General features: G+C 35.9%; 1 protein-coding gene across 1 annotated transcript in view; it reads left to right on the top strand.

Annotated features, from left to right (window-relative positions):
• The window catches only part of LOC117327102 (mediator of RNA polymerase II transcription subunit 14-like), a 33,457-nt gene that overhangs the window by 7,857 nt on the left and 12,214 nt on the right, over positions 1-13,386 (top strand). The window contains exons 10-28 of the mRNA XM_033883932.1: positions 298-326; positions 539-617; positions 831-874; positions 1,413-1,501; positions 1,789-1,815; positions 2,535-2,652; positions 2,788-2,856; positions 3,147-3,186; positions 3,777-3,905; positions 4,546-4,624; positions 6,047-6,206; positions 7,370-7,565; positions 8,058-8,104; positions 8,706-8,834; positions 10,967-11,043; positions 11,627-11,738; positions 11,994-12,042; positions 12,808-12,945; positions 13,290-13,381. Coding sequence (XP_033739823.1) covers positions 298-326; positions 539-617; positions 831-874; positions 1,413-1,501; positions 1,789-1,815; positions 2,535-2,652; positions 2,788-2,856; positions 3,147-3,186; positions 3,777-3,905; positions 4,546-4,624; positions 6,047-6,206; positions 7,370-7,565; positions 8,058-8,104; positions 8,706-8,834; positions 10,967-11,043; positions 11,627-11,738; positions 11,994-12,042; positions 12,808-12,945; positions 13,290-13,381 — 1,703 coding nt within the window. The remainder of the gene's footprint in view (positions 1-297; positions 327-538; positions 618-830; positions 875-1,412; positions 1,502-1,788; positions 1,816-2,534; positions 2,653-2,787; positions 2,857-3,146; positions 3,187-3,776; positions 3,906-4,545; positions 4,625-6,046; positions 6,207-7,369; positions 7,566-8,057; positions 8,105-8,705; positions 8,835-10,966; positions 11,044-11,626; positions 11,739-11,993; positions 12,043-12,807; positions 12,946-13,289; positions 13,382-13,386) is intronic.

Here is a 13,386-nt window from a genome sequence, read left to right as displayed (position 1 = left end):
CAGATTTTAGAGAAAAGACATATTTGCCGCACAATATAGTGAAGTTGGTTTCCATGTATTTTTGCATCAGTCATTCTGTACAATATTTTGGTTTGAATTCAGCTCTGTTACTTTTCCACTGGAGGTTTAAAACCTTATGTGGACAAATCTTTATTGTTACAAGAACTAACTACATTAGTCTATAAATGTAGGTCACTGTGACCTGTGTTTTTACTCTCAGGAATGTTGCACTATGCTTCATTTCCATCTTTATTGTCAATGACAGAAAATCAAAATTATGAACAATTTTAATTTCAGATGGCAAGTCCTTGGTTCACTCATTACAGGTAAGAAAGAACATTTGTTTATTCAGAAAAGAAGATAATTGAAAAACAGACAATTAAGAATTATCAGCTTAAATGAAATATAATTGTTTTAATCATTGTGTTTAACCAAGATGAAATACAACAAATAAATTTGTTATGGTTTCAATGTTACATTCATCTTATATATGTATTATCTAATTGTATTTTTGATGTTTCACTATTGTTTTTTTAAGGTGAATTATATTCATCAGCTGGCTCAGTCCCGTCTCCTTGACAACGATCGACCAATTCATGACCTTTATAGAGTGCTTCGTATCCTTTTTCTTCAACATTATTCCGGAAGTTTTCTTCATTCTAGACACTCGCATATAATATCATGATATTAAAAACTTCTGTTTTATGGGGAAAAAAACTTAATATGTTATGTGAAAACTTCATTCGTGTCTCAAATTAGAAGTCTTTCAGGTGATATTAAAATTAATACTTTGGTGAACTCCCCTGAAAACATTCTTAACTCCTCTGAAGATTCATTTTGCCAGTCCTTACAGCTAGAGGTGTTGAACTCACAGGTAAGTTGAAGTGGCTGATACTACCCTCAGCTGTAATTTGAAATGACATCATTATCTGTTGTACAACAGATGAACATTTTTGTTCAAGTAATTCAACTAAAATCACATCAACTATTGTAACAGGAGTATTAATCGTTATATATGTTACCTTATAAAGTATGGGAAAATGGCTTTGGTGTTGTAATTCTACGAATGAGTGGGATGTAGAAATATGATTCTGCCTTTTAGAGAGGTATTTAGCTGTGTTAAAGCTTCAATTTGAACGTCTTACTTCATGACAAAATTTTCAAGTCCCCAAAGAATTCTTTTATCAAGCTACATGTAGTTCGGCTGTTTACATGGGCTCCACCGTCAACTTTTCCTGCCAAGCTAAAAGTGATTAATAATTTAACCATGTCTAACTGAAGTTTAGTGAAGTGCTACAGCTGTTTTAACCCCTAGGTCCAGTATTATAGAAATGAATAAAAAATTCAGTCGAGTTACGTATATATATATTCTTGTTTCTTTTGTCGAAAAATCAATGAATTTTTTTTCACAGACACAAAGATTGATCAGGGAGAGGATGGGAGACAGTATCCGAGTGGAAGAATACTTGGTCGGAAAATCTTTGGTCGTATCATACTGGAGGTATATTGTCTTACCAAACTACGGTTTAGTTTAAATAGTGTTGCATACATAAAAAGCATGGTACTTTGTGAATGTATTCTGTTTCATTATATAATTGTGTAAGACTCAGGGTTTTGATCATGAATAAATAAAAGGATTAAATTATCCAGATTGAAATTTCAAATATAAAATTGACCCCTGCAACAATTTTGAGACCTCTGCTTTAAAAGGAGTAGGAGAGAGTACTGTAGAAACCAAAATCCCATTCCAGAATGATCCTACATTGTCATTATCAATTTGTTTGACAGAGACCAGTTAAAGCGAGAGAAAACAACAACAACAGCAGCCACAACAGGAACCTGTTGGTGAGTGACATAAAACATATACATAACGGAAAAAGGGAGAAAATGGTTTAAAATATATTCTTATTCCTATTGTCTCGCATACATATGGAAAAGAATTTCCTCCTTTTGAATATCGGATATTTAAAAAAAATCATTGAAATTTTTTGTAAAAAAAGTATTATTGATTTATTCCTACACATAATGGTACTGTGTACTTGTTGAATTTCTCAATGATGATATTTCCCAGGCGGAACTAGTTCATGGGTATTAAATTTCGCACTAACACCGTCTTGTTAACATCATTCAGTGAACATTTGTGTGTGTATATAAATTTCCGTTGTGTATTTATTTATGTGCTGTATATTTAATGACTGAATACAGTGAAATCAAATCCCTCAGAATATATTACCAACTATACCGTATCCTTTGTTTGTCTGTTCAAAAAATTTGGTTCTAAGAGGTTTTGTAGAGTTTACCAATTGCTCATTAATTATGATAGGATACTAATATTTTTGAGAAGGAACATCATTATTTTGCAGTGAATTTTGATATTTTCTGAAATTTAATTAACTTTTACAATTAGGTCCATGTGTTCACCGAAGTGGGAGAAAGCCAATACATGCTTCAAAAACATTCTTTAATGAAATATTTAATCAACTTAACATTGTTCTGCAAATTATCTGGAATAATTAATATGAAATAACATTGATTTCAGTATACAAGCTTACAATCCATGTATCTGAAGAAGACTGGGGTCGTCCGTTACAAATTAGTCACACTCCACCAATGTCCCCTGAAGAGAGTCACAGAGTCGGACTCGCAATCAAGGTATGGTGTTGAAAGTACATACTATTAGCTTTAGTGATAATAATTTTTCAGTCAATTTCCTACTCTGCATATCTAGCTGTTTGAAAAATATTATGATCCTGTAGAAGTTTTTAATTGTTTCTATTTCCTTTACAGAGTAACCACCTGTCGATAGAACGACTTCTGATGCAGACTATTGAGGTCCGCACACATGCCAAACTACAGGTACATCAAAATTCTTCTAGACATAAAAATGTGTGATTAACAGAATCAACATAATATTCTTTAAGTAACGAGGTTATGATTATGTATAGTGAATATTAGTTTAAATTTCATTTAAATTGTAGTGTCCAACTAAAACTCAGTATATGTACTCAGAGTCAGTACCTTAAAAACTGCTTATCAAAAAATTCTCTATCTAACGGAGGGTGAAGGAAAAGAGATAAAGGAAAAAAAATGGTTTCCAATTTGATAAAGAAAATCAGAAATTGTGATTATGAAATTTATGATTCCAGGATCTTGCAAAAGAAATGAAAAGATACAAAGTGGAAAAATGTAAGTAGAGTTAACTTCCATGTTTTGTTGTGTTTTCACTTAAGGGCTTAATCCAGTAAAATATCTACCCCACCCCAGGACTCCAGGTTTGGTTAATGGGTACCACCTATAGAATTTATTTGATAAAATTACATAGAAGTAACAGGAAGGTAATCCATCCATGTGATTTAATGTGGAGTCCTGGGGTCGGGTAGATATTTTATTGGAATAGCCCTTACAGGAAGTTGTTAGATATTGATATATCTTTATTATATATAAACAATTTTACAAGGATTTGTTATCATTTTCCAAAGTATTTGACATGATCAATTTAACAAAAAATGTTTATTTGAAGAGTTTTGAGAAAATATGGTGCTATTGCATTTTACAGAAACCAAGCTGTCAAATTCCCCATAAAGAAATGTAGAACATTTTTGCAAAATTTTGAAATTCCAAAAGTTCAATTCACATAATTTGTATATTAATATTGTAATAATTTTTTCTAGTTTTATCATTGAAGTAGATAATTGTTAGAAATTAAATGACTTAACATGAAGTAGATAATTGTTAAAAATTAAATGACATAACATGTTATTGGTGGTGCCTTGTAGGTGAGATGAAGGATTTGCCCACAGCGCTCCATATCCCTGTGTTACAGCCGTGTATGGAATCTGAACATCTTCGGATCATGATCGACTCACAGAGAGGCACTATGATGGCCTCCACCCCTGCACAGACAGGTATTGATCAGTCCCTGTGGTACCACTAAGTATAGTTACACATTAAATAAATTACCGTATTTATCCTCAAATGACCCTTCCCATGGTGTAAAAGTTTTAAAGTTTTTATTTTGATATTGTCAATTCCGTAAAAATGATGAAGGGGACTTATTTGCAGATAATATGGCAACTTTTTCCTTGCCCTAGCTATCTGGGGACACTTATCAAGATCTAAGAACCTCTAATTAGAGCCTTTCTAAATTAATTGTCCTATCTGAAAATCATTATGAAATGCACAACTCTTTACAGATTCTGTCATGATTATGCTTAGAATAAGATCTCTTTTGAATACTGAAGGATCCAGAATGTGAATATAGACAGTGTGCAGATGAAATTTGTTCATTCTGTGTGAAAATTATTCAGCTTTTACAGGTCTTGACTTTACTACAAAAATTGTTTGGACTCTTGTCTAGAATAATCAAAATTATACTTATATGTCAGACAGGTTTTTCAGAGACTTAGATTTTTAAACGCCTGCATAATTATTGTGAAATGTGTTTCCAAAAGAGCTTTATTGACAATGTCTTCCTTCACAATGTGTTTGTGATTACTTAATAAAAAATCCTTTGTTTTATAATCAATTGTGTTTTCAACATTTCAGATTTACAAATCATTGAAGATATAACAGAATGTCTGAACAGTGACAAGAAAGGACTGGATAAACTTATTGTCAATCTCAGGTCAGTGTAGGATAAACTTATTGTCAATCTCAGGTCAGTGTATGATAAACTCATTGTCAATCTCAGGTCAGTGTAGGATAAACTCAGTCAATCTCGGGTCAGTGTAGGATAAACTCATTGTCAATCTCAGGTGAGTGTAGGATAAACTTATTGTCAATCTCGGGTCAGTGTAGGATAAACTCATTGCCAATCTCAGGTCAGTGTAGGATAAACTCATTGTCAATCTCGGGTCAGTGTAGGATAAACTCAGTCAATCTCAGGTCAGTGTAGGATAAACTTATTGTCAATCTCAGGTGAGTGTAGGATAAACTTATTGTCAATCTCGGGTCAGTGTAGGATAAACTCATTGTCAATCTCAGGTCAGTGTAGGATAAACTCATTGTCAATCTCAGGTCAGTGTAGGATAAACTCATTGTCAATCTCACTCAGGTCAGTGTAGGATAAACTCATTGTCAATCTCGGGTCAGTGTAGGATAAACTCATTGTCAATCTCAGGTCAGTGTAGGATAAACTCATTGTAAATCTCAGGTCAGTGAAGGATAAACTTATTGTCAATCTCAGGTCAGTGTAGGATAAACTCATTGTCAATCTCGGGTCAGTGTAGGATAAACTTATTGTCAATCTCAGGTCAGTGTAGGATAAACTCATTGTCAATCTCACTCAGGTCAGTGTAGGATAAACTCATTGTCAATCTCGGGTCAGTGTAGGATAAACTCATTGTCAATCTCAGGTCAGTGTAGGATAAACTCATTGTCAATCTCAGGTCAGTGTAGGATAAACTCAGTCAATCTCGGGTCAGTGTAGGATAAACTCATTGTCAATCTCAGGTGAGTGTAGGATAAACTTATTGTCAATCTCGGGTCAGTGTAGGATAAACTCATTGCCAATCTCAGGTCAGTGTAGGATAAACTCATTGTCAATCTCGGGTCAGTGTAGGATAAACTCAGTCAATCTCAGGTCAGTGTAGGATAAACTTATTGTCAATCTCAGGTGAGTGTAGGATAAACTTATTGTCAATCTCGGGTCAGTGTAGGATAAACTCATTGTCAATCTCAGGTCAGTGTAGGATAAACTCATTGTCAATCTCAGGTCAGTGTAGGATAAACTCATTGTCAATCTCACTCAGGTCAGTGTAGGATAAACTCATTGTCAATCTCGGGTCAGTGTAGGATAAACTCATTGTCAATCTCAGGTCAGTGTAGGATAAACTCATTGTAAATCTCAGGTCAGTGAAGGATAAACTTATTGTCAATCTCAGGTCAGTGTAGGATAAACTCATTGTCAATCTCGGGTCAGTGTAGGATAAACTTATTGTCAATCTCAGGTCAGTGTAGGATAAACTCATCGTCATTCTTAGGTCAGTGTAGGATACACTTTTTTATAAGATGAGTGTTGATGATATCATTGGAATTTCGATTTTAGATTACAGCTGTGTTTACTCCGCTGTGAAAAGTCCATACAGTATTTACAAACAACTTGTCTGCGCCATCTGCCCCTCATCAATCTGGAGAACCATCCGTTGGACACGCTAGGACCACACAAGCTTTACATACGTATCCCTAAACAGTCCAATCATTATGTGGTGAGTATAAAGGTCGTAGACATGGTGCTTCTGCACTTAATTTAACTCTCATGGTCATAAAATTACTTGGCGGCAGCAGGAAAGTTTTATCTTAAACCTTCCATGTCATTATCGAGGACTTTTTTACTACCAAAACAAAATTAAAAAGGAATATTTTGTCTTCACTTCATCTTTCAATGCAAATTTTACAGGGCAATACAGGGAAAGGAATACATGCATACATCAGGTTTCATGACATAAGATTGCAATGTATTTCTTAACAATAATCTTAAAAAAAGTTTTGATTGTCATGTGACCAAGAGTTGACATTGAGCATTGAAGCATTATGATGACAAGACTGGTAGATGAACCATAACACATGGATGTAGCAGGAAATTAATTCTTTGAGAATCTTTCTAACTGGAGATCTTACTCTTCTGGATGTGTAATGATAACAAAGTTTTCATCAGTTATTTGTAATAAGATTTATCAATTCAATATAAGTATGATTTCGAAAGATTTATATCATCAACATTGATTATAAGTCCCCTAACGGTAAAACTGGGGGGAGGGGGACTACAAGTTTCCTCTCCGTCGGTCTTGTATGTGTGTGGACAAACATATGTAGGTAACACCAAAGTTTATTGGCTTCATTACTGAACGGATTTTAATTAAACTTTACACAATCATAAAGGGTGATAATATTACACAATCATAAAGGGTGATAATATTACACAATCATAAAGGGTGATAATATTACACAATCATAAAGGGTGATAATATCTTAGTTTGAGTGACAGGGTTTTTGGATCAAGTTCACTGTCATCATTTTCAGCAGAGGCCATTAGGGGACATGTATTGCTTTAACAATACCAAGTATGCTTGTTTTGTTTGAGATATAAATATTCATGAAAGGGTGAGAAGGATTTTCTGGTACTAGTTGTAACATAACAGCGATAGTCTGTCACACAGATTTATCAGTATTGAATGCCTTGTAAGACAGATTTATCAGTATTGAATGCCTTGTAAGACAGATTTATCAGTATTGAATGCCTTGTAAGACAGATTTATCAGTATTGAATGCCTTGTAAGACAGATTTATCAGTATTGAATGCCTTGTAAGACAGATTTATCAGTATTGAATGCCTTGTAAGACAGATTTATCAGTATTGAATGCCTTGTAGGTCCTGTCACTTCGTGAGAAGAAAGACCGATGTGTGGAGTTTAAGTACTACTTGGTGGAGACCACTGCTTGCACAGCCGACGGTACGGAGCTCGACCTCTCCGATGACATTGGAGCCAAATTGTTTAAGTCTGCAGGACGTTTGCTGCCCCTTGACACCTTCGCTTTCACACACGGTCCCTACAGTAAAGTGTTTGGTAAGTTATCTTACTCCCAAATATGTCAAAGTCTAAACAAGAATGTTTCAAAGCTCTTAAAATTGTTTCAAGTTGTAAGAATCCATCATAAGTAAATGTGAGAGATTTGACTGAAGAGTTTGAATCATTGATGTAGACTTATGCTATGTAGGGGCAGTGGTGGCCAAGTGGTTAAGGTGTCCCGACACTTTATCTCTAGCCCTCCACCTCAAAGTTGCGAGTTCGAAACCCATGTGGGGCAGGCAGTTGCCTGGTACTGAACGTAGGTCAATGGTTTTTCTCTGGGTACTCCAGCTTTCCTCCACCTTCAAAAACCTGGCACATCCTTAAATGAACCTGGCTGTTAATAATAGTACGTTAAAAAAAAAATACACCAAAAAAAAAAGAAAAAAAAAGAATGCTATACATGAAGTTAAAAAAAATTATATATAAATTAGAATTAAAAAAAAATTAAAATTGAAAATAAATTTAAGAAGAATCTTTCCCTTACAGATGACGAGGAAGAAACTGAGGTAGAACTCCAGCGAAGGAAAAGAAAGGTAATCTTTATTGTTGAATTTAGAGAATGATATGTAACTACCAAGTCAGTGACAAGTAATATGTTACACTTGTATTCTGTTACTGAAATTGTCCCCTTCTGTCTACGATAATATACATAGTAAGTATGTCATATGAAAGTGTTCATTATCAGTTCCCCCACTGAGAGGGGGTTGAGACTACACTGTAAACAAACGTATTTCCATGGCGGCTTAATTTCACGTTTTCATGTCTAATGACGTCTACAGTCATAAATGTCCTACTGTACTGGTGATTGAAACTATTTCGCGTCAGTTAATTTTCGCAAATTTTAATGGCCTTTGAAATTTCGAAAAAAATGTGTCTTCTACATTATACTGGAACACGAGTCAGCCAAAGTGTCGTGTATCAATAGTAGGTCACTATTTTGACCTTGACCTACATCAAAGAAAAACAGTTATCTGACCTTGGCATATAATTTCACATTCATTGAGGGACTGTTGTTCTTTGAACTGTCTTGATTAAAAAATCTGCTGTTCCCATTTATACCCCTATTAAATCATTGCAAAATTTGAGTTCTTATAATTCACAGTTATACTGAAACAGTGACGTTCCTTTTTATAGGTCCTACTAGGCGAGATGGAAGAACCGCATGCTAAACGACAGAAGGGTGCTGCTTACTATGTACCAGAGTTGTCATATATACTGGCAAGCTGTGAGGAAAGGATACCCCTGGTAGCTGTCGGACATGAGGTACAGTACATTCAATTATTTTGTAAAGTTCCATCATTTTAAAGATGCTTCATTGCTGTCAGTGTATGCTGTTTCTCACAAAAATACATAACGTAGTACTGTAAATGTGGTTATTTTCGTGGGGGGTTAATTTCACGATTTCGATACGTAAACTATACGCATGGGGTTAATTTTTGCGATTGACTCACCTTCGTTTGTAGTTGGAGTTTACTCAATTTCATATCAAAATAATAGACGTAGGGGGGAATTTTCGCGATCAAAAGGGTAGCCTTTATTTAGCATAAAGTTCTCCCTCAAGTAAATTTCCAGGTTTTACAGTATACAATTTAACGCCTTATCGGTGAACAGTCAAAACTCTTCCCCTGAGGTGTTGGGACCAACCCAATGATGGAATGTTTCCCGAGGCCACAGCCTGTGAATAATACAAAGATTCAGATATACAGGTTATTTATTAGACTGAGCTTTGCAAGAAATATTCCTCAATAATTTAAGTTAATTCCAGCTTCGGTGCATTTTCAAACTCCAAATTTATGTTTTCTTTGGGCCTCTCAGTAACAGTAAGAGACCCTTTTATGACATTCTTTGTGTAAGCTGAATCCATGTTTTCAATTAGATACATGTACAACAAAACCTTGTCAGAGATTTCTTCTTAATTTTCTGACTTCAAATAAGCAGCCATCACTAGGGGTTTCTATAGATACCAGCCATCACTAGGGGTTTCTATATGGATACCAGCCATCACTAGGGGTTTCTATATGGATACCAGCCATCACTAGGGGTTTCTATATAGATACCAGCCATCACTAGGGGTTTCTATATAGATACCAGCCATCACTAGGGGTTTCTATATAGATACCAGCCATCACTAGGGGTTTCTATATGGATACCAGCCATCACTAGGGGTTTCTATATGGATACCAGCCATCACTAGGGGTTTCTATATATGTACCAGTCATCACTAGGAGTTTCTATATAGATACCAGCCATCACTAGGGGTTTCTATATGGATACCAGCCATCACTAGGGGTTTCTATATGGATACCAGCCATCACTAGGGGTTTCTATATGGATACCAGCCATCACTAGGGGTTTCTATATAGATACCAGCCATCACTAGGGGTTTCTATATGGATACCAGCCATCACTAGGGGTTTCTATAGATACCAGCCATCACTAGGGGTTTCTATATGGATACCAGCCATCACTAGGGGTTTCTATGTGGATACCAGCCATCACTAGGGGTTTCTATGTGGATACCAGCCATCACTAGGGGTTTCTATATATGTACCAGTCATCACTATTGGTTTCTATATAGATACCAGCCATCACTAGGGGTTTCTATATAGATACCAGCCATCACTAGGGTTTCTATGTGGATACCAGCCATCACTAGGGTTTCTATGTGGATACCAGCCATCACTAGGGGTTTCTATATGGATACCAGCCTTCACTAGGGGTTTCTATATGGATACCAGCCATCACTAGGCGTTTCTATGTGGATACAAGCCATCACTAGGGGTTTCTATATGGATACCAGCCATCACTAGGGGTTTCTATATGGATACCGGCCATCACTAGGGGTTTCTATATAGATACCAGCCATCACTAGGGGTTTCTATATAGATACCAGCCATCACTAGGGGTTTCTATATGGATACCAGCCATCACTAGGGGTTTCTATGTAGATTACAGCCATCACTAGGGGTTTCTATGTAGATACCAGCCATCACTAGGGGTTTCTATATGGATACCAGCCATCACTAGGGGTTTCTATATAGGTACCAGCCATCACTAGGGGTTTCTATGTAGATACCAGCCATCACTAGGGGTTTCTATATAGATACCAGCCATCACTAGGGGTTTCTATATAGATACCAGCCATCACTAGGGGTTTCTATGTGGATACCAGCCATCACTAGGGGTTTCTATATGGATACCAGCCATCACTAGGCATTTCTATATAGATACCAGCCATCACTAGGGGTTTCTATATGGATACCTCTCCTCCTAATTTTACTGTACAGCCTACAGTATCGTCTGAGGTATAAGTGAGAATTCATTTATGGCCTATGCTGAACACAGGAATATGCAGTGAGGTATATCTCCAATTGTAATCACTTCATGTCTTGTAGTTTGAAAGGAACGGTGTAGTGCATTCTGGGATACAGGTGGACTCGGAGGGTAGCTGTTTCTGTCTCTCACTCATCAGGTAAGATGCTGTGATCAACTCTACCCAAACAAAATTTGATAGTTAAATAATGTGATAATATATACCATCTCTTCCAGCTGTCCATCTGTCTGTTTGTCCAAATTTTGTTTACATTTGATAAGTTTCCAAAATCATAATTTGATTTCCTTCCAAGTATAGCTCATTGTGTTAGTATCCAATCCAAATTTAATTTTTCAGTGAATTCTTTTGTAAAGAATTACAAGAAACATACCCCTTCTCTCTCTCTTTCCATATTTCCTCATTGATAAATCACCCTCCTTATGATAATAACTTCAACTTTGTGATTATGAGGGAATGTACCATATTTATTCTCCAATAAGCCCCCTCCCTTTCTGTAAAAGCTAAGAATTAATTCAAAAGTTTATGTAGAGCGTATTTGTGAAGCACTTTAAGTTTACTATTTTAGAAATACTGATATTGCTCAAAGAAAAAAGGGGGCTTACTTGTGGCCGGGGCTTATTTGAGGATAAATAATCAGACACTGTAAAGTTCTTTGATGACCTTACAGTGTTCTCGTCTAACCGTCAGACTTGTAGGACTAATAGCCAGTGTTTTGTTGTAGCTTGCCAGAAGTAGAAGGTTGTGAAAAGAGAGCATGTGATGGTCTCAAGAAGGCTCTCCTGTCCCTCAAACTCCGCATCCTCAATAAGCCATCCCGGAACTGGATTGTTGAGGTTGGTTTTATGAGTTAAAACTAAAACTGCAATATTAATAAATCAAGTTATGATTTTTCGACAAATTGATCATTTTTGACAAATTCATTATCTTTCATAGGTGCCCAAAATATCTTGTTACTTCTATTGATGAAATGTGATAAAGGAATTAAACTAAAATAAATCATAAAATTTTATTGCATACTTTTGATAAAAAATTATTGCATTTCAAATGAAGGGAGCTAAAATTTATATAACATTACATTTCTTTTCCAGTTCTTGTTTGCCAAGGCCCCCTTAGAGACTGCTAACAAGAAGGAATCAGGTAATATATGTCATAATGGTTGTCAAGGTAACTAATCTTGGTTGTCTAGGAAAGTAATTTTGGTTGTCAAGGTAACTAATCTCAGTTGTCAAGGTAACTAATCTCAGTTGTCAAGGTAACTAATCTTGGTTGTCTTGGTAACTAATATCAGTTGTCAAGGTAACTAATTTCAGTTGTCAAAGTAACTAATCTCTGTAGTCAAGGTTACTGGTCTCAGTTGTCAAGCTAACTATTCTTGGTTGACAGGGTATCTAGTATCTGTTGTCATGGTGACTAATCTCATGATATTTTGGTAGAGGGAGGCAACTGTTGAATATCAGTGTAGCTTAAATGTAGACTTTTGACCTCAGTCTGACTTGAAAATCATATTTCACTGCCTTAGTGCCTTTTCTCGTTTTGGAGAACCGGGGCAGTGAACAAGATTCATCTCTGTCCTGGCCTGGTCATGCTGCCACTATCCACATTTCAAAGCTGGATCCTTTCTTTTGCTTTGGTTGGCCTCCACATCTCTTTCGGTCTTCCTATCTTTCTTTCTCCTTCTGGTGCCAAGCCAAATGCTACGCATGGGTACGAGTCTGTGTCAGAACATGGCCAATCCACTGTCATGAAATGATATTTGATACTACGTGTATTTGAGTTTCACTATCCATATGTTTACTGCGCACAGACTGTTGTTTTTATAAAGGAAAAAAAATCATTTTTTGTGTAAAATGAGATACTGCTTTATCCCTAATCTTATATATTCTTAATTAATCTTGGTTATAGGTCCAGTCCAGCGTGTGATTTTCATGCATGAGTTAAACCTGGACAATCTGAAGAAGGTGGTAAAGGAAGTGATTGACGAGTGGTACTCCATCTGTCATCTCCATAGCCTCGTCGCCGACTTCGCTGAAATCTACAATGGTATATTGATCTGATAGCTTGAAATAGAAATGAAAATCTACAATGGTATATTGATCTGATAGCTTGAAATAAAAGGAAAATCCACCTTCAACAGGATTTTTTTGATACTGAGAATGTTTGTTTTCAAGGAATTGTTTTTTCTTTGTTGTTTTTGAAGAAAAAAAGAATGAAATTGCTAAAAATGATTTCCTTTGAAATAAAACTACAAGAAAAAATCATGATCTGTTTCATAATGTCTGTGCATGTATGTTTCTAAAGCACATCTGTTTGGATGAAACAGATCTTATACTAATGATTTTAAACAAATAGTGAAAGCATACTGTAACAGACATGTTGTTTGACAGATCAGCGGTCTGGACTGCGGAGCACTGTTGATGTCCACTCCTACAGCTACAGAAAACTGACCCTGGTGTACGGCCCAAACAGGTCAAGTCTGGTGAG

The sequence above is a fragment of the Pecten maximus genome, chromosome 5 (assembly GCF_902652985.1).
Source record: "Pecten maximus chromosome 5, xPecMax1.1, whole genome shotgun sequence".
NCBI classification, from domain to species: domain Eukaryota; kingdom Metazoa; phylum Mollusca; class Bivalvia; order Pectinida; family Pectinidae; genus Pecten; species Pecten maximus.
This window is presented reverse-complemented; position numbering and strand designations above follow the sequence as displayed.